General features: G+C 51.9%; 2 protein-coding genes across 4 annotated transcripts in view; both read left to right on the forward strand.

Moving 5' to 3' along the window:
* The window catches only part of CAPZB (capping actin protein of muscle Z-line subunit beta), a 136,217-nt gene that overhangs the window by 68,452 nt on the left and 44,915 nt on the right, over positions 1-22,850 (forward strand). The gene's annotated exons all lie outside the window — the stretch shown is intronic.
* Positions 19,357-19,836, forward strand: LOC132516353 (small ribosomal subunit protein eS24-like). Its single transcript, XM_060142786.1, has one exon. The coding sequence runs from the start codon at positions 19,357-19,359 to the stop codon at positions 19,834-19,836; it is 480 nt and encodes a 159-aa protein (XP_059998769.1).

Here is a 22,850-nt window from a genome sequence, read left to right on the forward strand (position 1 = left end):
CTACAGGCAACTGTGCTGCAGTTTCGGTTTTACAGGGCGGAAAAAGCATTCCAGCCAAGGGCCCCCAGCAGTATTTTAATGAACTCCATCCCTTGGAAAGTTGTGGTGAGCCTTTTCACGCAAACGTTTTGCTCTTTGAATGGACTGCAGCTGTAGTGACTAAAGCAAGGCCGAGGGAGAAAGCAGACCCCGGACTCAGGATGCTGGACCGGCCCTCTGTTCCCCACCCAGGGTGTCTCTGCGGAGGGAGGTGGCCTTTCACGACCCCAGCCTGTTGCTGAGGCGAGGACTCTGCCACCTGAGGGTGATTTATGTCAAGGTGGAGCTAGGCAGCCCTTCTAAACTAGGACTAAATGTCGTGATTTGCTTAGAAAGAGGAAACGGGGCTTCCTGGGGTGCCCTCACCCGACCCCCGCCCCATAGATATGGCCGGAAGTTATTTGAAATTCTGATGAGTTCTGTTATATGCAGAATAATAGACCCTCATTTGATCCAGTTAAGAAGGACGTGAATTGCCTCCTGAACATGCAGTCCAGACCTGTTAAAACTTGAAACAGAATGAATAAAGGAGAAGAGTACAGGGTCATTTGCTTTCTTGTGTGTGTGTGTTCCTCAGGGAGCAGGGGCGGCTTTGCTCCCGGAGACTCTCCTGAGCATTCTAGAACGGTCGAAGCAGATTTCCCACTATGGCTGCGGGCTTGAAATTCTCCAGAGCTAGGTAATTGGAAAGTTAGTTGTCTCCCATCCCCTTTCATGTCAGCCACCCAGTGGTATGCTTTTGTTATTTTTCATAGGATATTATAGAGTTCAAAATAAAAATTATTTTTTGTTGGGTCTCAGATTTAGAATTTGCTTCTCCCCTCTTTTCATTCTTCATAAAATCTTTTTCAATGGATGACATAGGAAAATAAATTGCTTTTCATGGAGATCCATCAGATGTCAGAAGCACTGATCTATATGGTCCTCGTTATTAATACATTTCATCCATTACCTTGTTTAATCTCCACGGCCGCTCTGTGAAGCGAGTGGCGGGGGGGGGGGTCCCCTTTTATAGATGAAACTGAGAATGCCCCAGCACCCGATGAGTCCCATACCTGCTCCGTGACCGAGAGGAGAGTCTTGTCTGTTGAATTGCTGTCTTTAAAAATGAAAACATTACAGTATGTCATTTCTCATAGGTCCTGCTAGGGCCAGACTGTCTTCTAAGGTGAAACTATAAAAGACATTTGTGATGGGGGCAGGGTAGGCACCGTGGAACTTGTTAGGTACCTCAGGAAAAAAGACGTGTAGAATCTCTCTTCTGTCTCTCCTGGTATGAAGCCCCTTCAGAGTTTGATGAGCAAAGAAACTGATGCCGATTCTGCCTGGCCTGGCTGTTGGAGCAGTTGTGCCGAGGTGACTACCTCCACCCCCCAAACACACACACACACACACACACACACACACACACACACACACACACACACACACACACACACACACACACACACACACACACACACACGGTGTGCACTGTGTGTTGGGGGGTGGCGTGCTCCTTACAAAAGTATGTTGCGCAAACCCAAGTAGTATGTCCCTATCTCTTCTTCCAGTTGATTAAGCCAGTCTAAAAATTTTAGGAAAAGCAAGTTCTTGCACTGCAGGATCTAAAGGGATGGGTCCGGAAAGTGACTGCTTTTAAATCGAATGTACCAAAGTCAGCATACACACCAGCATAAACCGGTTAGAATATATACGGTGCCAGGGGATGGGAGGGCAAAATCCCACTTGTAACAGCAGAACAACATGCCACCTAGGAATAGGCTTCCCACAAGGCAGGTCGGCCGTGTGTGAAGAGCTGCACAGGTCGGAAGTAAGGGCAGAGCGGATGCGGTCCGAGAGCTCAGAGACAGGCCCCAGGATGTAAGAACTTAGGGTGTATTACAAGTGATAGTCACCGTTCAATGTGAGAAAAGAATTGATTCTTCAGTAAAATTGCTGGGACAGCTAATAGTTTTGAAGGAGAACAAGCTGAATATCTATTGCACGGCATGTACTCATACTCCTGATGGATTAAGGAACTAATATTAAACGAACATGAAAGAATCAGAGGGAAAACGTCAATGACGTTTGATGTTGAGGTGGGGGGGAGCCTTTATAAGGCATAGAAGCTAATGCCAACGTGGTGGCTTTGAAATATGCAAATTTAGCTTAAAAGTTTAATTAAAAAAAACCTTAAAAGGCAAAGAACAAACTCTGAAAAATAGTTGTAGCCTCTGGCAAAGACTGTATCTCCTTAAATCTTCAGAAAACACCTTCTGAGGTTGTTGCTGTCATCCGTCCCTACTAGGCGGAAGCAACAGCAGGGCCTTCGGCAGCTTGTCCAGGGTCACCAGGTAGTGGTGAAGGAGCCAAGCTGTGAACCCAAGCAGCCCAGGGCCCTCAGCCGCTGTGCACCGTTGCCTCCACTAATGAGAAAAGTAGGAATACTGTGGGGGGCAGAGCCAAGATGTACAGGGGGGGCCGTGCAAAGGCCTAATCCACAAACGAAACAAGATCGGCTGGCTGGGAGAGTCTCCTTCACTGCTGACCCCTGTTTCTGCTCAGTGGATAGATTCTATTTCCTCCTGGATGCAACTTACACTTTTCCCGACTTTCATGAAATTGGTCAGCTCACCTTGGTGTTGAGTCTCTTGAGGAACAAGGACAGCGAACAATTGAGGAAACATGGCGCATTCTAATTACCTTCTAGGAGCTTCTCCTCCAGATTGTCATGTTAAAGGTTCTGAGAAGTCCTACAGTTAGCAAAGGAAAAGGGAGAAAAGAACCCATTTTCCTTTAACTCAGCATTTCTCTAACTCACTTTCATGCAATTCACTTTGGAAAACACTGGTTTCCTGGAAAGGTTCATAACCTACACGTCAGATGACCTGGATTCTAGATCCTTTTGGGCAGTGGTCCTAAGTGTGATGTTTAAATTTTCATAACTGTTTGGTAAAGTGTCATGGAAAGAAACAGCTTTTCTTGTTGCTTTTTTCAAATAGAGAACTAATTCCTTCAATAGGAGAGAGAAAGCGCTGCGTACATTAAGCAAGTCTTATTGGAAGCCAGGAGGCCTGGGTTGTGGCTTTGGGTGCCACCAGCTTGCTCTGTGACCAGCAGGTCTCTCTGGGTCTCCGGCTCCTCCTCTGTGAAGTGAGGGCCAGATGGTCTCAGGCCCAGAATCTGAGTTCTGCTGCCCAGCACTAAGAGAACATCACCGTGGATACCCTGTGTCGATGTCACTACTTTCGGGGTCCCCTTTTGCTGGCAGAAGAGGCATCGATTTCTCTCGGGTCTCTGAGAACATAACCTGCCCCGAAGGGTAACTCTGGGGAGAAAGGCCAGCAGGTGGGGCCCCTGGCACCCCCCCTCCCCACCCCTCCGGTCAGGCAGAGCGAGGCGGACCCAGCTTGAATCCTTCCTCCGCCGCCTTCCAGCTTTGAGAGGCAGGTCCCCTCACCTCCCAGAGTTGCCTCCAGTACCCAAGATTGGCATAAGAAACCCGCGTTCCCGGGGCAGTGAGGGCTTGGGAGTGTGTGTGAAGGCTACGCGTGCGGGAGAGACAGGTGCTTAAAACAGTGCTCACTGACGCTTTTCCTACCTCCACTGGCTTCCTGGGACCTGTTGGCTTAACCCCGGGTTCTGCCTGCCTAGGGGCTGTGCCCTGACGTTCCAAGCAGCCTTCCTGGCTGTTTTCACAGGTGGACACAGCCCCAGCTTTGACTTGCATGGGGGTGGGGTGTTATGACCCAGCTTACGATCGTAAGGACTTGATTGGTTTCACCTGGAAGGGAGGCGGTGACGAGGCCCTCCATTGTAGATGGGCTTGAACGCCCACCGCTCCCTCACCCGCCACCTTTCCTGAGTTCTCAAGTTGGGGTCCCTGCACGGAAAGCTGGGAAACGCTGTTGCCCGCCTCCCCAGAGCCGTTGGAAGGGGCCAGAGTCAGACTGTGGCTGACGGCCTTCGTGACTAGTAATAAGGCCTGTCATTCCACAGAGGCGGGGGTAATCTGAGAGCACACTTCTTGGTCTGCCCTGGCGGGGCGTGGGTCTCTTCCACTCCCCTTACTCATTGATTGGGCGGCCACTCTTCTCACTGCTCCAGGTACTTGGATGGTCTTACAAGGTGGAGAGGGGTTTTAAGGTTGATCTCACTGTCCAAGGACAAGCCAGCTGGCATTGTCATCTGCCAGGTCATTTGACCTCATGACCTTCACTCCAGCCATCCAGGGGTGCCACCCAGGTACCCCCCTGTATATCATCCAGTACAGGCCAGCTGCGAGCTCTGAGTCCCCAGGATCCCTTTCTCTATTATCCAGTGTCGTGCTTTCTCACGCCTTCACTTGCATTCACTTTACACTTGCACCTTATCAAGACTACTCATTTCTTGTCCCTGGCTTGAACCCCCGTCTCTAGTTTTTATCCTCCTCCTTCCCGCTGCCAGTGTAACCCCCAGGCACCCCTTTTCTCCAGCTGGAGAACCCCCAAGTCCATACCTGAGGGTCTTTCATAGGCAAGCGGCAGTGGTCCTCTATTCCATGGTTTCTGTCCCCTCTTGAGTCTGCTTCTCGTGCTGGGGAAGCTGTTTTAGCATCTCACCTGCTCTTGCCTGTTCATACCCCCGGTGCGTGTGCCACCAGCCAAGGAGTGGAAGTTTGGGGCGTGGGCTGGAAGCAGAGTGCCCGGTTATTTTGCACTCTCCTTCGAAACAGATTGGTTATTTAATGGTTCCCTTCTCCCCGTCCCCCACCTCTCCCCCTTACCCCGCCATTTGCCAGGTTAAAGCAGCCTATTTTCGTATACTTGGAGATCAAGCTTCTGTAAAATTCTTGGTTAGGTGTTTTTAGGGCAACTCTTAGTCTGAGACCGGATGGCCGACATGTCTGCTAAGAAGCAGTGGGATGTGATTCAGCTGAACGCCTTGCAGTCTGAAGCCCCAGCCAAACTCTGCTCTCATCTTCATCACGTCTTAGCTGTGTGTCCTCGGAGCCTTGACCTGCCCGTCTAGGAGGTGGGCCTGACGACCCTGACCTCGAGAGCTAGAGATCGTGTGTGTGAAGCTTTAGCATAGTACCTGGCTTAGAGGGGCTGCACGGGGTTCTGAGGTCACGTCAGATTTGCACGAGTGCAGTGTGGTCAGTGTGCAAATGATAATAAAAACCGTGCTGGTCTCCTGGCTTGAATTGATAACCATCAGATGCCAGAGGCCGTTCTGGATGCTTTACACATTTACCGCAAGGTTAGTCTTCTGTAGCCCCATTTTACAGAGGAAGAAACTGAGAAACTTAATGAGTCGGTCAGAGCCTCGCAGCTGATTAGTAAGCAGCAGCGTCAGGGTCCGCAGGCCCATCCAGTCAGAATCCTGCCCTTCTCCTGCCTGCTGGCTCTGCCCGCAGCTCCCCTTCTTTCCCCAAGGAGAAAGAACAGCTTTCTCCTTGTCACTGCGGGTCACCAGCGGATGGATGGCTGCCTCTGAATGCAGATATTGTCACAGTAATTAGCACCAGCAAGACGCTGTTCAGTCTTTACAATAGAGTGTAGCTTTCCCCTTCCCACATTGACAGGGCGTCCTGTTCGGGTGTCTGTGGTTTAAGCCGAGATCCTGACGGAGACGGAAGCGTCCACGGTAATGCTCACGTGGACCCCACCTCCAGGCGGCGGCTGCCACCACCACCCAGCGGCACCGCCGTCCCTGTTTTGTTGTTGTTGTTGGGGGATTGGAGGCGGGGGAGGCTTCCCATTGCTCGCATAAAGGAGTAAGAGCTTCAGAAAGGGTGCAGGGGTGAGGGATGATTCCGCCCTCCTCCATTTTTGGGTCAGTGGCCCTCATCAGGCCGGACACTTTTTATTCATTAGTCGGATGGTTCACGGTTGCCCCTTTGCCACATCTGTTGCTGCCTTCCTGGGCCCGTCTCACTCACAATTAAGGTTCATTAGAGACCCTGTCAATCACAACATGCACAGAACCTGCCATGAGAGGCCTCACGCAGGGGCCGTCCAGCCTGTGGCCCCCTTTGCACATGATTACCGACCAAACTCTGGACGTGTGGTGAGCAGGAGAAGAGGTATGAATGGCACTTGTGACACTCCAGACTTTCGGGTCCTAGCGGGCCTGTTACCTTCTATGTAATTGAAACCTTCAAGCTAAGAGCAGAATTGATGTTAGAGATGGTGGTGGTAGGAGTTATGTCAGATGGAGGCTTTGGAACAAGTATTTGACAGCAGGCTACTCAGAGGAGAGATTCGAAGCCAGATAACAGAAGAGATTTAATTATCGTTTCTCTCCCTGTCCCCTCTTTCTGGAATGTACAGGCACACTTAATTACTGTTGACTGGAAGCTTAAGTAACACTCTGGGTTCAGAACAGAACCCTTTAGGAGATTTGCCCCAGGCTGAAAACGATTATCCTTCACTCCAGTGGGTTTTCCTCTCTTTCTGACTGTGTGTCAAAAACAGTTGGGAGTAGGGATGTGCACCAGGCAATGTAAGTTGCTCACCTACTGCTGCCTCCCCAGCATTTTCCTCCCTGTTTCACTGAGCTTCCTGTTTCTCAGCACTGTGTGTTAGGGAAGCCACATCTCCACAAGTTGTGTCACGCAGCAGGGGTTGGCTTAGAGCACTTCCTGTTGATGGTGTGCTGTAATTTTGTACTATTAGCACCCAAGGGCCCTCTGGATTGGAAGCACCTGTGGGATGTAACCGCGCACGTCCGTATCTCCAGACCCTGCGCAGTGCCTGACCATGTCTTCGATGCTAAATAAATATTAGTTAGCCATCCAATAAACTCGCCCATCCCCGAACTCTGCGAGGGGAGGAGGCATATTATGCTTCCTATGCTGCGTCATCTGAGGCGGAGAGATGCAGGGAGACAAAGATGCTGTGAAGCTGAGACGTATCACGGGAGACCTCAGCCCCGCGTGCCCAGGGCCGGTGGCCCTGGCAGGTGCCAGTAGTCGGAAAGGTGGTAAGTCATCTTGAGTCTTTAAGGCCACGGGAGTCTGAGCTCGCGGCCTCTGGGTGTGCCCTCAGTTATCCAGGTGACCTTGAGTAGGCGACTTCAGTTCTCTGTGCCTCAGTTTCCTCGTTTATACAAGGAAGCGAATGATGACTTTACCTCATTCTCAAAGAGGGCAGCTGTGAGGACTGAGAAGCGTGGCTCAGGGGCTTGGGGTGGTGTCGGGTTGCAAGTGAGCGCTCAGTATCAGTGCTAACTGCTGTGACGATGAAAAAGAAGATGCTGGCCAGCTCTCCTTGTGCCTTGATGACAGCAGGTAGTGAGTGGAGGAGGAGTTCAGTGACACAGCAGCTTGAATCCTTGGCCTTGCCCGGTAGAGTTCAGCTGTCCTTTTAAGGTGGAGTGTGCCCCTTGCCGGAGTGCTCTGCTTCTCCCAGGGGGCCCGGCCCGTGGGTGAGTGCTTCCTGATCAGGCCCTAGGAGATGCTGCCGGCTCCCCGCCGGGAAGCAGGCAGTGAGGCAGGCGGTCTCAGGCCTCCTCAGTCTTGACGCCAGCACCTCTAGTACTTAACCTCGTGGGTCTCGACAGTGAAGGCCTTAGTAAGCAGGCGTGTGACGGCTGGGGGTCCAGGAGAGAGGCAGGCCCCAGCGGCATTGGGTGCGGCTCAGACAGTTGGAGACCAGTGGAGTGCCCAAAGCGGTCACTTGGAAAGAGCGCTGCCCACCCCCGTCCAGCCTGTCGGCTGAAGGTGTGTTTATCCTCATGTTAGAGCAGTCCAGTGAACACTCTTGCTGCTACCCCGCCCTAGATCACCGGCTGCCCCTGCCAGCCTCTGGACCTCCGTGCCTATAGCCCCCCACCTGCCCCAGCTCGCTTTCTGCAGCCAGAGTAGCCATTCCACACGTGGTGCCGGTCATGACCCTCCGCGGCCCTTCACGGCTCCACAGTGCCATCAGGGCCGAGCCCAGACAGCGGTCTGGGTTTGAGAACCCTTGAAGGGGCCCCGTCCACCCCTCCTGCCTTCCCCACGGCCCCTCTGCTCCAGCCATACTGACCTGCTCTAGGGTCTCCCAGAGGCCCCGTGGCCTGTCTTGTTGGGGCTTTGTCTGTGCCGTCCCCTTTACTGGGAACACGTCTCACACCCACCCTGCTTGTCTGGCAGCCTGCTGCTTGGGCCCCACCCCCTCCCACCTCATCACCCGGCCACGGCGCTCACCTTTACTCTCTGCGGGAATGGCTTAATTATAGGAATCTGCCGCTGCCCACTCAGCTCTCTGAGGGCAGGGATCTCATGTCTGCTCTGTTCACCTTTGTATCCCCAGTGTGTGCCACGTGATGGGCACTCAGGGAAGGCTTGTTGGAGCCCCTGCTGAGTGCTAGGGCCTGAGCCGAAGCCCTGGGGGTCAGAGCGATAAGTGCAGTGAGGTTTGTCTTCAGAGCTCGCACGGTCATGGGGCGGGAGGGGGAGCAGATACCCAGGGGGATCCACTACAAGGATTCCCGCGAGAGGAGCGTAGAGTTCTGCGGAAGCACCACCGAGGGGCACCAGGCCCACCCTTGGTGGGTGGGTTTCAGGGAAGGCTCCTCGGCGTAGGTGGAGCCTGAGACAGCCTAACGGGGCGCTAGGCAGGGAACCAGCCAGGCCGAGACTGAGCAGGGGCAGTGTGTTTCCGTCCCGATCACAGCCCGTGAACCGATGCCCGATGAGCCGTGGGCACCGGCTCAGGCCTTGTGGATCGCTTGCCAAAAAGCAGGTGATGGGCACACACTCCAGTTCTGCTGAGGATCAGCTGTTGGTTGCTCCTCAGACTTTCCAGGTGGATGAGGGAAGGGACGGAGATGAATCGACTTCAAGATTAGGGCTGGGAAATGGGCCTTTTTCTTAGGTTACTCCACGTGCCCGTCTGCCTCTGGAAAAGCCCACATCAGCCCTCCCCTGGGAAGCAGTGAGCCTGCTGGCCAAGTGCTTTATGGAGCTGCCAGTGCCACCCGCCTTTATCTTGTCTGATCTCACAGAGACCTGGGACTTTCTGAATCCGATCAGTCAGGCGTTGTGTCAAGTCTGGGCGCCTCCTTTGCAGCTCTGGTCAGTAACGGCTGCTGCCCCTGAGGGAACCCAAAGTAAACTCGTGACTTTCCGCTTTTCCTGAGCTCTTAGTTTTTGGTGGTGGAGAGGGCTGCAGAGTCAATGCCTTTGTTTCTGGTCCTTGTTGCCCTTACAACTTAAGATGTGGTAGCTCTTCTTGTGACTGCTGGGAGTGCTCACACAGGGTGTCCTCCAAGGTAGAGTTGAATTACCTGTGCCCGGTGCTGCACTGAATGTCACCATGTCCCAGAAGAAGAGTATCAGCATGCGTGTCGGCTGTTTGGGGAAAACCACTGCTTCTGCTCCCGCCTCTTGGGAGTCCAAGTGGTCCATTTGGATGGAGCAGGGGATATCATTTTTGCATTTTATTACAGATCATTTGCCCAAGTGCAGGATATTTAAGTCCACTGGAAATACTGGTGAGAGTGCTATATAATAACGTGCACAAATACAGTCCCTAGGTCTGGGCGGGGGGGTGCCCAGGGGTTAGTTTTCCCTTGAATCATGTTTTTGCCTTAAAACTCCTTGACAGAAGAGCTTTCCTGTGTGCTGTCTGTGGGAAGCACCCTTAGGAAGGAGAAAATCCAGCCTGTCTTCTCCCACAGCCCGGTGGTCCTCTCCTGTTGCTTTAAGGGATCACTGGGACCACTGAAAGGTGGCAAGGGGACAAGACCACGTGCTTCCTTCTGGGTGAGAGTGTCAAGCAAATTGGAGCTTGTTGATTACCCCATTGCTTTCCACATTCTTTCCATTCCGGAGACCACGGGGAGATTTGCCGATGCTCCACAGGCTTTGCAAATCTTTCCCTAATTAAAGGGCCTCCCAGCTGCGTGCATAGCTCTTCTGCCTCAAATCTCTGCCCTTTGGTGTTTGTGTTTAAAATTCCATCTTTCCGAAATGTTTGCCACTCAGCAAGTCTCCTTGAAAGCCCCCACTCTTGTTTGAGGGAAGTTTTTTTCCTTTTTGGCTTTCATTCTGCCTCTCTACAATTTAAGTCCCTTTGGAGTTGCGTGCACGGATGCTCTTTGGTTATTTGTCGCTGTTAACCTCGTTGTCTGTATCTCACAACGGCACTGGGAGGTGGCAGCGGGTGCTGCTGGTGGCCATGCTGTTGTAACTTGTAGGTGTGAGGACAAAAGAGCTTCGTCCTCCAGTGCTTCTGTTTAACGGGAGCCGTGCTGCAAGGCCAGGGAAGTACTTTAGAAGGAATCTGGCCTAGGGAAGGATCGGGATGTGTTAGCAGGAGGCTAAGCTCTCCCCAGGTGAAGAAGATACCTGGCCCTTGTCAGCTGGAGCCGGAGGCACAATTCATCAGAAATGCACAAAGACCCCTTCCTTGGCCTCGCCCTAACAGAATTCTCCAGTAGAAGGTCTGTCTAGCACCTGCCTTTCAGGAACTGTCTGGCATCCTGTTGCTGGGGGGTGCTCAGAGAGCAGAGTTTTGTGAAATGCTCGGAGAGCTTCCGTGAAGAGGTCTGAAGAGTCTCTCTCTAAGTTAGATCCTGCCCTCTGGTTGATGAGAAATACGATACAAGTGAGTTGGAGAGAGACTCCACTTCCCAGGACAAGAAGAGGCAGAAAGCGTTTCCTTTCTGAGGGCCGTCAGGAAGCCCTGCGAAGGCTGGCAGGCACTGCCCTGGAGTGGGAATGCCCAGGTCACGCCCTTAGAGCATGTCTAGTTTGGGAGAGAGATTTAAACCCTTGAGCAGAGCGTGGCACACTCAGCCCGCTTTCCCCAGCCTTGGAAGTCGGCCAAGAACAGGGTCAGTGAGGAGCAGCTGCGGGTCCTGCCGGCTCTGGGTTGAGGCTACCCAGCAGGAGCCTCAGATCAGTGAAGGGGACACTCAGTTGATAAAGGTCTGTGCCATGGGGAGCAGGAAATCTGGGCTTCCCTTTAGGGAATAGAACTGGGGCAGGGGCCTCTGGGTGCAGGAGAGCACTCCTGGAAGAGAGAAGGGGGGGTGGTAATTTGGCTTTTACAAATAGAGAACTTTCCTAAGAATTTTAAATTTGAACTGGAATTCAGGAGCGAAGCGCATGCAGTCACAAGCATTCTTCTTCTTCCCCTGTCGTGGGTCATTCACGTGTGTGCACCTTGGAGACAGGCCCAGGGCTTAGTCAGTTTGAGGTCTCACCAGGTACCTTGCTCAGTAGACATTTTGTTTTAGGAAGAACGTCACAAACTTTTTTTTTAGAACGTCACAAACTTTTGATGAGTTCATACAGCCATATCCTGGATGGTCGTAGAGATGATAAGTAAATAAACGAAGTCTTGCGCTATGAAACTTCGTAGGATCTTAACACTGAAATGAACCTTACTGGTCATCTAGTCTAGTGGTTTTCAGACATTTTAAAAATTAGTGGAGCCCTCTTTTCAAACTAAATCTTTTTTTTAATAAAGTTTTTTTGGGGGACTGCGTTGGGTCTTCGTTGCTGCGTGCGGGCTTTCTCTAGTTGCGGCGAGCGGGGGCTGCTCTTTGTTGCGGTGCGTGAGCTTCTCACTGCAGTGGCTTCTCTTGCTGCAGAGCACAGGCTTTAGGCACGTGGGCTCAGTAGCTGTGGCTCATGGGCTCTAGAGCGCAGGCTCAGGAGTTGTGGCGCACGGGCTTAATTGCTCCGCGGCATGTGGGATCTTCCCGGACCAGGGCTCGAACCTGTGTCCCCTGCATTGTCAGGCGGGTTCTTAACCACTGCGCCACCAGGGAAGCCTCAAATTAAATCTTACAGCAAACTTGAATGGATCATGTTGGGCCCAGACTTCCCCTCTTACTCTTTTACCACCTTGAGCCCCACCAAGTGCCTCTCCTCAGCCTTGGAGAACCATGACATCCATCTTTTTCAGTTTGGGTCCATTTTATTTTATTTTTTTTTTAAGATTTTTTTGTTGTGGACCATTTTTTTTAAAATAGATCTTTATTGGAGTATAATTGCTTCACAGTACTGTTAGTTTCTGTTGCACAACAAAATGAATCAGCCATATGCATACTCATGTCCCCATATCCCCTCCCTCTTGAGCCTCCCTCCCCTCCTCCCTATCCCACCCCTCTAGGTCATTGCAAAGCACGGAGCTAATCTCCCTGTACTATGCGGCTGCTTCCCACCAGCCAACTATTTTACATTCGGTAATGTATTTACGTCGATGCTTACTCTCACTTCGCCCCAGCTTCTCCCTCCCACCCTGTTTCCTCAAGTCCATTTTCTGTGTCTCCTTCTTTATTCCTGCCCTGCAACTAGGTTCATTAGTACCATTTTGTTGGGTTTTTTTTTTTTATTCCATATATATGCGTTAGCATACGGTATTTGTTTTTCTCTTTCTGACTTACTTCACTCTGTATGAGACTCTAGGTCCATCCACCTCACTGCAAATAACTCAATTTCGTTTCTTTTTATGGCTGAGTAAATATTCCATTGTATATATGTGCCACATCTTTATCCATTCATCTGTTGATGGACATTTACGTTGGTTCCATGTCCTGGCTATAGTAAATAGTGCTGCAGTGAACGTTGTGGTACGTGTCTCTTTTTGAATTATGGTTTTCTCAAGGTATATGCCCAGTAGTGGGATTGCTGGGTCATATGGTAGTTCTATTTTTAGTTTTTTAAGGAACCTCCATACTGTTTTCCATAGTGGTTGTATCAGTTTACATTCTGCTGTGGACCATTTTTAAAGTCTTTATTGAATTCGTTACAATAATTGCTTCTGTTTTGTGCTTTGTTTTTTGGCCCCGAGGCATGTGGGATCTTAGCTCCCCGACCAACGATCGAACCCACGCCTCGTGCATTGGAAGGCTAAGTCTTACCCACTGGACCGCCGGGGAAGTCCCTGGTCCATTTTAGAGATGAGGAAACTGAGGACCAGGGCAGCTATGGCTCATCTGGTGATCTAGCCCCACTTCACTGAAGACCCACCTCTGGCTTCCAGGCTGGTGATGCATCCCTACCATGTGCTGCATTAATTTATTCTCACGTAGAAAGCTCTGGGTTGTAAGGGTCATTAGCCAGAGAGATACAAGAGTGAAGAGAAAGATAACCCTGCCCCTGGTTCCTGATGCCCGGAGTCACTTTTTACTAACCTGAAACTTAGGTCATGTAACATATTCTTATCTGCTGGAAACCCCAATTAATGTCTTTGTATTTGCATTGAACTTACAGTTCCCTGGAATATGCCTGTGCTCTCTGCCTGGAATATTCTCTCAATTCACCTTTTTTTTTTTTTTTTAAACAAAAGAGATAAAATTGTGATTATGTAGATACAATTCACATACTATAAAATTCACCCTTTTAAAGCGTGCAGGGGCTTTTCAGCATCTTCACAGAGTTGTGTGGCCGTCAGTGTTCGGCGTTCCACGCTGCACTCCTTTGACCAGATGGGCACTCCTGCCTCTCAGTCCCGCCGGCTTCTCTGTGACCTCTTCTGCCACATACGTGCTTCAGTTTTTATAACTGAGCTCAGGTGTTAGCTCCTCAAGACATGTACCCCGGCCTCCCCTGCTCCTCTTCCCCTCCAGAGAAGCTCTGGGCAACCCCCCTCGTTTCCATAGCATCCAGTACTTCCCCGGTCCAGAGCACAGAGCACCCTGGGGCTTCACTTGTGCCCTGCTCTCTCCTATTAGACTTTGAGGATGGGGACACTGTATTTAATCCTTCATACGTTAGGTAGGTTTTCTCTGGAGGGTTTGGGTTTTACTTCCTAATGAGCCAAAGTGGAGAAACAGGAGCTCTTGATCCAGGAAGACACAGACAACGAAGGGGAGACATCCATTACTCCTGAGCGGATCTGACTGTTTCCCCAATAGGAAGAGTTGCAGATTTTTCTTTGGCCGTGAGTGGTCGTTTTCTCTGGCTGACTTGGTGAAATTAAAACAAAACCTTGATGAGACATCCATCCAGTGGAAGGAATCCAGTGTGAAACGTGGCCAGCCAGCCAGGATGATTTTTGTGCTAAGGGGGGAAGAAAAGCCACCGACTTGTTCTGGGTGTCCCTCACGTTAACGTGGCACATCAGTGCTGGCCCCCACCCCCGCTCAGACTCACGTGCCACACACGTGCTCGCACGGCATGAACGGTTCCACTTGAAAGGGGCCAGCAGCATCACTGGGATTTTGGTGGACTGTTGCACCGTCTGGGTTGTTTAGAAGTCTGTGGTCTTGAGAGTTTGGAGAGACTATATGGTGGAAAGACCCAGGACTGTGGCATGTGACTCAGTGGTTGCGTGGCTCTGAGCCTCGGCTGCTGCCTCACGAGGTCCTTGGCCTCCCCGGGTGGCTCTGAGGAGTCCTGGGGTGGGATTGCATGGGTTTCTTTGAATTCTGGCTCTGCCACCTGCGAACTGTGACCTTAGCCAAGTTATTATACTTAACCTCCCTGTGCCTCAGTGTCGTCATCTGTAAATTATGAGAACTTGGCATAAATTGGGATAACAGTAGCACCACTGCTTCGTACAGGGTTGCCACAATGATAAAATGAGGATGTGTGTTCCGTGCTTAGAAGAGTGTCTCATGCATAGCAGGCACTTTAAAAAAAAAAAAAAGGTTTGCTGTTGTTAGGATAATTGCTTTAATAATACTAGTAACACTAAAACGGTAATACTAAAACAGATGGACCCTCTGTCCGGCCCATGAAGTTACGTTGTCTTTGCAAAAAGACCATGTGATTAAACAAGTTGTTTTAATGTATTTTTCCCTGGTCTTTTTCCCAGAAAGATTTGAGGTGATTTGTAAGAATGCACCCAATGCAATAATGCTTTTAACACAGCCTGAGAAAGCCAGGACCGCAGGCCATTCGGGAAGAGATCTCCACTCTGTCCACGCATGCCTTCCTCGCATAGGGGAGGCTATAGGCCCAGCCTCAGGAGGCGCCTGCGTGGAGTGTGAGGGGCAAGGACCGGCCCCACAGGTCCTCACAAGGTGGGGGTCCACACCCCAGGGAAGGTGCAGGAGCTCGAGTCTGCATCTGCCTTGGGAGGCCCTTGGTCACAGTGATGCGGTGCCGCCCCAGGTCATCACCCTCTCACTCTCACCCCCACCCACCCAGCTGGTCCCTAGTCCAGCTCTCGGAGAGGCGCTGAAGAACATTGGGGGGGCGCTTCCCACTGAGACAGACATGGGCTTCAAAAGGTCAGAGCTCCACCTGAGTGGCCCTCCTTTTCCACAATTCAACCACGGTCCCACCGGCATTTAGGAAGCCCTGCCAGCCTTACGCTAGGCCCAGGGCCGTCCAGACATCTCATCCCTGCCCTGAGGAAAGACACCCCATCCCGAATCCATGCGGCCCGGGGCCCAGTCTTATATAGAGCGGCAGGGGCGTAGCCCGTAGATGAGGGGCATCGCCTTCGCTAAGGAAGCTTTGAGCATGCGTAGAAGAGGACCTTGAAGGATAACTGGGGGTCACTAGGTAGCACCAGGAGAAGGGCAGGTGATCCTGGTGGAGAGACTGTCAGGATGTCGGCTGGAGGGGTGACTGAGGGGATCGTGGGAGAGCCGCGGGGCTGCGGCGGAGGCTGGGCCCAGGCCGGGTCAGGGAGCTTCCCCCCCGCGGCCGTCCAGGCCGAGGCAGTTGGCTGCCCCGTGTGCAACAGCTCCTGAAAGCGGCCTGGTGGCTGCGCGAAGCCCTCAGGAGCCAGTGCACATGACTTAGACCCAGTGAGTTTTCTGCCTCTGGCTTCTTAAAGGTGCTTGTGTATCGTGCCCTATCCCTCGGGGACCAGCCCTTCCTTCATTAAGAGGAGCGGGTGGCTTAGAAAGACCCCAGCTTCTCTCAGCGCAGGCACAGGTGATGCGGTCGCTCCCGGCCAGGGAACAGTTAATTTAATTAGGCTCCAAGCACCTGGTTCGTCCCCTTCGGGAAGCGTAGGGTTACATGTGGACAACAGGAGCCTTGTGTGTGCCCCTGGATGACCCACATGTAGTGATTTCAATTTCCCCTTTCAGTTTGTCTTCTCTTTGTCCTGCCCCCTCCTGACCCTTCTTTAGAAAAGGCTTCTGGCTTCTTACTCCAGCCTGCAAGCTTCTAGAAGGCAAAGCTTTGGGGTATGAATGGCTGAAACCCAGCCCAGGAAGTTTGCCTTTGTTTATTATTTATCTCTGGGGTGGTTTGGGGCACCTGCCTAAGAAAAGAGCGGCGGGAGGCTTATTGTTTCTTGAGAAAGCTCTTTGTTGTTAATGGCACATGAAAAATTGATTTCTAAGCAGAATAGAACATGTGTTGGTCAGAAACGCTTTCCTAATGTTGGCAGCTTCCCATGTGTTAGACCCTCAGTGATGAGACCCGGCTGGCAGTATGTGACCCTCAGGAGCCCGTGCCGGTGGCCCGAATCTGAGGGGCAGGGTTCGCACACGTTATGGTGTTGCCAAAATTGGGAGATTGCTTCCTACACTTTTTTTTGTCGTGTACATTTAACCATGTTCTCCTTAAAAGCGCGTTTTATAATTCGCAGTCTTCAAGTGAAGAAAACGGTCTGAACTTGTACTTAAAGTATACTGTTCTCAGAGTCCAGTGATAGCTTAATTAGAAGAGAGGCCGGATCTGAAACACGAGGAGGGCCGGCGGCCCTGGGGTCAGGCTGTGCTGGGTGGTGGCGCTGGCAGTGTCGCGGGTCCCTGCCCACAGCGCAGGAGTCGGAATGGGCGGGCAGGGACCGTGCAGCCCCCGAGTTCCCCCCGATTCTCTTCCTTCTCCACCCCCTCTCCTCGGAGCCCCACTGGAAGGGGGTGTGGGAGCAGAAGCTGCTCGCCTTGCCAGCCCAGCGGGGCCTGTGCTCTGGAATCGCTGGGTCAGAGTCTGGAACTCAGAGTCCAGTTCTGCCCTGCCCCCACCTTGCCACCTGTGTGAGGCGCTTCCCTGCACTTGGGTTTTCCCATCCACATGGTGGGGAGGGTGGGGTCCTGGAGGGTGAGCAAGGTCCTCTGGGCTCCCCCTCCGCTTCCTCAGGCAAACCCTCTGAGTGGGTTTACAGGACGGGGTGAGGTGTCCCCAGCGTGGGGCACGCACACTCGGAGAGGCGTTTACATCAGTTCACTTGGAAACTCTGCTTCCAGGGCCCAAGGTGTTTCTGGTGACAAGTAAGGTCCTGGTAACAAAGCTTCCGCTGGGCTGGGACTTCCCTGGTGGTCCATTGGCTAAGACTTCGCGCTCCCAATGCAGGGGGCCCGGGTTCCATCCCTGGTCAGGAAACTAGATCCCACATGCCACAACTAAAGATCCCGCATGCTGCAACCAAAGATCCTGCACGCTGCAACTAAGACCCAGCACATCCAAATAAATAAATATTTAAAACAACAACAACAAAAAAGCTGCTGCTGGGCAGTCGTGGGGAGGACTTTGTTTCCTCCACCCCGATCGGGGGGGTGGGGCTGGGGGGGATCCCTCATCTCCCATAGGCTCCAGAGGCCGCCGGGGCCCACGTTCACGGATGGGTCTTCAAGTGCATCCTTCTTAAACCTGGGAGTCTGGGGAGGAGGTGGGAGGGAGGCTTAAAGAAGTTTTATGAACAACAGTGTGCTGGGGCTTGCCATCACATTTAAAGGGGCCCACAGGCACTGCTCCACCTGGCCGAGGATTGCAGCACACAGATGCTTCTCTCTTCTACTCTCCTCGGGGTGGGGGCGGGGGGAGCCTGGGGCCGGCTCTTCAGTCCCATCACAGTGCCTCTCCTTTCCTCCACTCACGTGTCAGCTCCGTCCACCTCCTAGACCACCGAATCCCTGCAGTCCCCCTGCCATCCCCATCAGGTCCACGTCATAGCCCTCGCCACTCTCAGGATGGCTCCTCGTGCCTTGCCTGTTTCCAGCAGCTGGAGCGTGCTTTGGGAGAGCAGGGCCGTGCCCGTCCATCTCGTCTGCCACTGAATCCATGGCACCTGATGGGTGCCTGGGGGTGGGCAGTCAGGATCTACTGAGGTAGGTGTTGTAGCCCCCAGTTCTGAGGTTTAGGAAGGTTACACTCAGCCAGGAAGTGGCAGACCAAGGATTCGAACTTGTGTTTGATTTTGAGTTTGGTGTTTTCCAGAATGCCACCCTGTAGGTTGTGTTTCTGACACAGGCATGTGTGTCACTGAAAGCACTCTCCTTATTTTCTTTTTTAATTTTTATTAGAGAAAAGCAGGGAAGGTTTGGGGCCTTGGAAAAAATAAAGGGAACGGATTGTAAGCAGAGACCTCTGCTGGTCATGGGGAGGGAGCCCGGCATCCTGATGCTTTGCTGTCTGCCGGGGAGTGAGGCCAGCCAGCACTCTGCCCAGCCATGGTTTCAGCAACGTTACTCATCTGAGTGTGCGACCCAGCGAACACGGTCTGTTTTCGATTCTTATCTCTCTGGTGGCGGGCTCTCAGCCAGCGGGCAGATCAAAAGACGGAATGTGTTCGTTTGGCCATTTTTTTAAAAAACCGAGGTACAAGAGTGCATTTCTTAAAGACGAGGGCGCCGTGGATTAGATTATCCATGGAGTTGAACTGGTCTGGCTTTTGTGCTTTTTTAAGGGTTCATCTCAAGTTTCTTTTTCTGGTTGAACAATTTTTTTCAACATTAATAACTAATGGAGAAGGGGAAGAGGCAAAGTAGAACCATATGGTGGCCCAAACACAAACCTCACTTGTGGCCGGAAACTTCTGATTTGTATCTCTTTTCATGTGATCAGCTGTTGGGCTAGATAGTAGAAAAGGATTCAGTTTGAGGCAACAGTAAGAGTGAATGTAATTTTTATTTAGTTATTTTTTATAGCTTTTTAAAAAATTTATCTGGCTGTGTCGGGTCTTCGTTGCGGCGTGTGGGATCTTTAGTTGCAGCGTGCGGGACCTTTAGTTGTGGCATACGAACTCTTAGCTGCGGCATGCAGGATCTAGTTCCCCGACCAGGGATCGAACCCGGGCCCCCTGCATTGGGAATGCAGAGTCTTAGCCACTGGACCACCAGGGAAGTGGAAGTCCCTGTAATTTTTATTTTTTTAACCCAGATATACTGTATGTCACATGTCTTTTCTTAGACATTGGCTAGTAGCTGTGTGACTTGGGGCAAGTTACTTCTCTAAGGCCCTGTTTTGTCACCCCCTCCCCCTTTATTTATTTGGCTGCAGCATGCGGCATGTGGGATCTTAGTTCCCTGACCAGGGATTGAACGCGTGTCCCCTGCAGTGGAAGCATGGAGCCCTAACCACTGGACCACCAGGGAATTCCCTCGCCCTTCTTTAAAATAGGGACAGTAACCATATCTATACGCAGGGCCGTTTTGAGGATTAGAGGAGGTGATGCAGGCTCTTTTCTTCCTGGCTGCTTGAAGATCAGCCGCCGTCATGCCATCATGAGCAACGCAGTAACTGTCCGGACCAGGAAGTTCATGACCACCCGACTGCTTCAGCGGGAACAAATGGGCACTGATGTCCTTCGTCCTGGGAAGGCAACAGTGCCTAAGACAGAAATTTGGGGAAAACTAGCCAAAATGTACAAGACCACACCAGATGTCACCTTTGTGTTTGGGCTCAGAAGCCATGTTGGTGATGGCAAGACAACTGGCCTTGGCATGATTTACGATCCCTTGGGTCACGCGAAGCAGGATGAGCCCAAACACAGGCTTGCAAGACATGGCCTGTACGAGAAGACCTCAAGAAAGCAGCGAAAGGAGCGCACGAGCAGAATGAAGACGGTCATGGGGACTGCAGAGGCCAGTTTGGTGCTGGCAAAAAGAAGTCAGCTGGAGATCGGACAGCAGAGGAGTAAAGATTCTGCGGTGGTTGTGCAGCTTTGTCGTGAGAGAATTAATAAAGTAAGACCTTTTACGTGAAAAAAATAATCAAAAAATCAAGGCGGCGACGCACGTAGAGTTTACGCAGTGCAGTGCCTGGCACCCCCGCCCCCTCCTGGTGACCTTCTCTTTATTCTCGTTATCGTTAAAGGGTCACCTGAGGCAGTAGCTCGTGGCATGCTAGCCCCTCTCCTGCCTCTGCCTTCTGGGTTTTTTCCTCTCCCTGCCCTACTTCACTTTATTCCTGTTTCACCCGATCTTTCCTGTGGCCCTGTGGCCCCATGGGCACTCGTGAGCCAGCTGGTGGTGCCGGTGGTGAAGGGCGAGGCAGTCCCTGCTCCCTGGGGTGTGGCCGCAGAGGGGCAGTGGAGAGACCGATGGAGGCGTGAACTTCACCACCAGAACAACGGCGGGAACGCTGTCTTGGCCAGTGCAACATTGTTTAGTGTGCCACGTCACTTGGAATTAGGTTTAAATCCCCCCAACAGCTTGGATTGGTCTGACACCTTTGGTGTTATATGAACATTCCTTACAAAGGCTGTTAAGCAGGTCAGATGGGCAGTTTGGACAGAAATTGTCCAGCCCTCGGATGGTCGACACCAAGCACATGTTCTCGCCAGAGGCCCTCCTTGGGTCCCGAGGCAGCGAAGCCTATGACACTCACATCCCGGAGTGAACTCCCGGGTTTGTTTGGACCTGTCCTTTCATTTAAATTGCTGTGCAAACTTGTGATCCATGAGACTTAACGTGATTTCTTCCACTGTTCTAAGCATTTGACATGACTAGGAGGTGGGGCGAGGTTGGGTCTGTACTGTGACCCTACATCATAGGATTGATGCCCGCTTCCACCAGCACGCCAGAGCACCCGCCAGTGTGTGCGTCACTGGCCCAGGTCTGGAGGACCGGCCTCTGCGGGCACCCACCAAGTCAGCGCTCAGTGAAGAACGTTAAGTCTTAAGGAAGGAGTAACCTGATAGTTGAGGCCAGTGTTAGAACAGCCGTCCCCAGAGCATTTAGGATTCAGTTGATATCATCGTCACTGCAGGAATTCCAAAGAGTGGGGGCATCTTGATAAGGAAGTTGGAGTTTGGTCTGGGCCCTGAAGGGTGGTAGGATTTAAGACTATATGGGGATCGGTTGCCAGTTTTTTTGTGTGTTTTTTGTTGTTGTTGTTGTTACTTGTTGTTGTTTTTGCGATACGCAGGCCTCTCACTGCTGTGGCCTCTCCCGTTGCGGAGCACAGGCTCCGGACGCGCAGGCTTAGCGGCCACGGCTCACGGGCCCAGCCGCTCCGTGGCACGTGGGATCTTCCCGGACCAGGGCACGAACCCATGTCCCCTGCATCGGCAGGCGGACTCTCAACCACTGTGCCACCAGGGAAGCCCAGGTTGCCAGTTTTAACAACCAATATATGTCATGTGTAAACTGGAGACATACTAAAACATTATTCATTATGTATCTGAAATACAAATTTAACTGGCCAAATGCATTGTTTTATCCAGCAACCCTAAATGGGGAGGATTTTTAAGTGGAAGAATGCATGTGCAAACTCGCATGTCTAGCAGCACTGAGTAGGACAGTGTGGTGGGTTGAGAGGGTTCAGGCAGAAGTGCAGGGGTGGGAAGGGGGTGGGAGCGAGACGGATTGGCGGTGGTGGCAGATCATGACTAACGCGCCCGTGGCAGCTGCTCTGGTGCGGATCCGCGAGCACACTGTGTAGTCCACACCTCTCGTTCCACATGACGACAATAATGTTATTTTTACAGAGCATTTTAGCTTTGATCAAAGAAACAGGAGTGGTGGAGGGAAACAATACAAGGATATGGCCCAACTTGGGAGTTTATCCAAAAGGCGAAAATTGTACCTGCTGGGGTGGAGAATCATCCAGCCGTATCACAACCAGGTGCTTTTCGTGGTGGGGCAGGTCATCCGTCATCCATGAACTCTCTGTGTTTTTCTGTGCACAGCCGGAGCTTTGTGAGTTACAGTTCAGATGTATGTTTTCCTTAGGTTGGTTAGAACCTGGCCGTAGATTTTGCAGAGTCCAGGCACAGGTCTTCAAGGGTGGCTTGGATCTGGGTGCTCAGGTACTATCTCCACGGCCCTGCAGTGCTCAGAAACACAGGGAGGTACTCTCCCGCTGCCTGCTGCAGCCCAGGCCCTGCACCCCCACCCCAGCTGCCCTGGCAGAAAGGAGGTGAGCCGTGTATCCCTCCATCGCCCCTGGAGAAGACTCTTCCCTGCATATGCCAGGGCTGAGGCCCTCTCGTTGCCCATGCGTGGTGGTGGAGTAGAGATCAGCCTTGCCCAACCATATGGTGTGAGGAGCTTTGTGACCAGAAGAATAGGAAAGGAGGCTGGGCAGGCAACAGGAGTGGCCATTGATGACAGCTGGTACCACGGATCGGCCCCTTGCGCCGCTGCCTTAATCTGCGTTGTCTGTGCTTCGAAGGACGTGAGTTACAAAGTGGGGAGTGGAGTCCCTTCTGGTCCTTTATGCTGGCCTTGAAAGTACCCAGATCTGCTTGGACAGGTAGGGAGGGCTGGATCCCATTTTCTAGAAAAGTGGCTGCCACATTTTTTGATTTCACAGGCCAGAGACATTTAAAAGTGAAGAGGAGGAATAGGTCATTGGTTGTGAACCTTTAGAACAAAAACAAGACCTATCGTTTCATCAAGTTACGGACACCTTAACACCAAAAAAAGAAAAAAAAAGGGCATTCTCAAAGGATGAATACGTTTAACCAAATGAAGAACCTAATAGTGTCTTGATTAGAGGCTTTCTTTACCTGAATTATTTGCGCTGAAGCAGTGAGGCTCTTACAGTGGCCCAGCAGCCATCTGTGTCTGATGCAGCTCACCTGCTGTGTTTGCCAAATGAACAACCTCGGGCCCAGCCCAGGTCTCCATGGCTAGTTAACAGCTGAGCAGGGGCTCGAACCCAGCGCTCTCAGTTCTCAGTCTCGCACTGCGCTGTGCTCCTTGGGGTCGTATAGTAACACGGACGCCAGGACTTTCACTAAAACTCCCGCTCTCTCTGTCTGCTGCTGTGG

The sequence above is a fragment of the Lagenorhynchus albirostris genome, chromosome 2 (assembly GCF_949774975.1).
Source record: "Lagenorhynchus albirostris chromosome 2, mLagAlb1.1, whole genome shotgun sequence".
NCBI classification, from domain to species: domain Eukaryota; kingdom Metazoa; phylum Chordata; class Mammalia; order Artiodactyla; family Delphinidae; genus Lagenorhynchus; species Lagenorhynchus albirostris.

Coding starts and splice junctions, on each gene's coding strand:
- LOC132516353 (XM_060142786.1), top strand. CDS start 19,357: ATGAGCAACGCAGTAACTGTCCGGACCAGGAAGTTCATGACCACCCGA.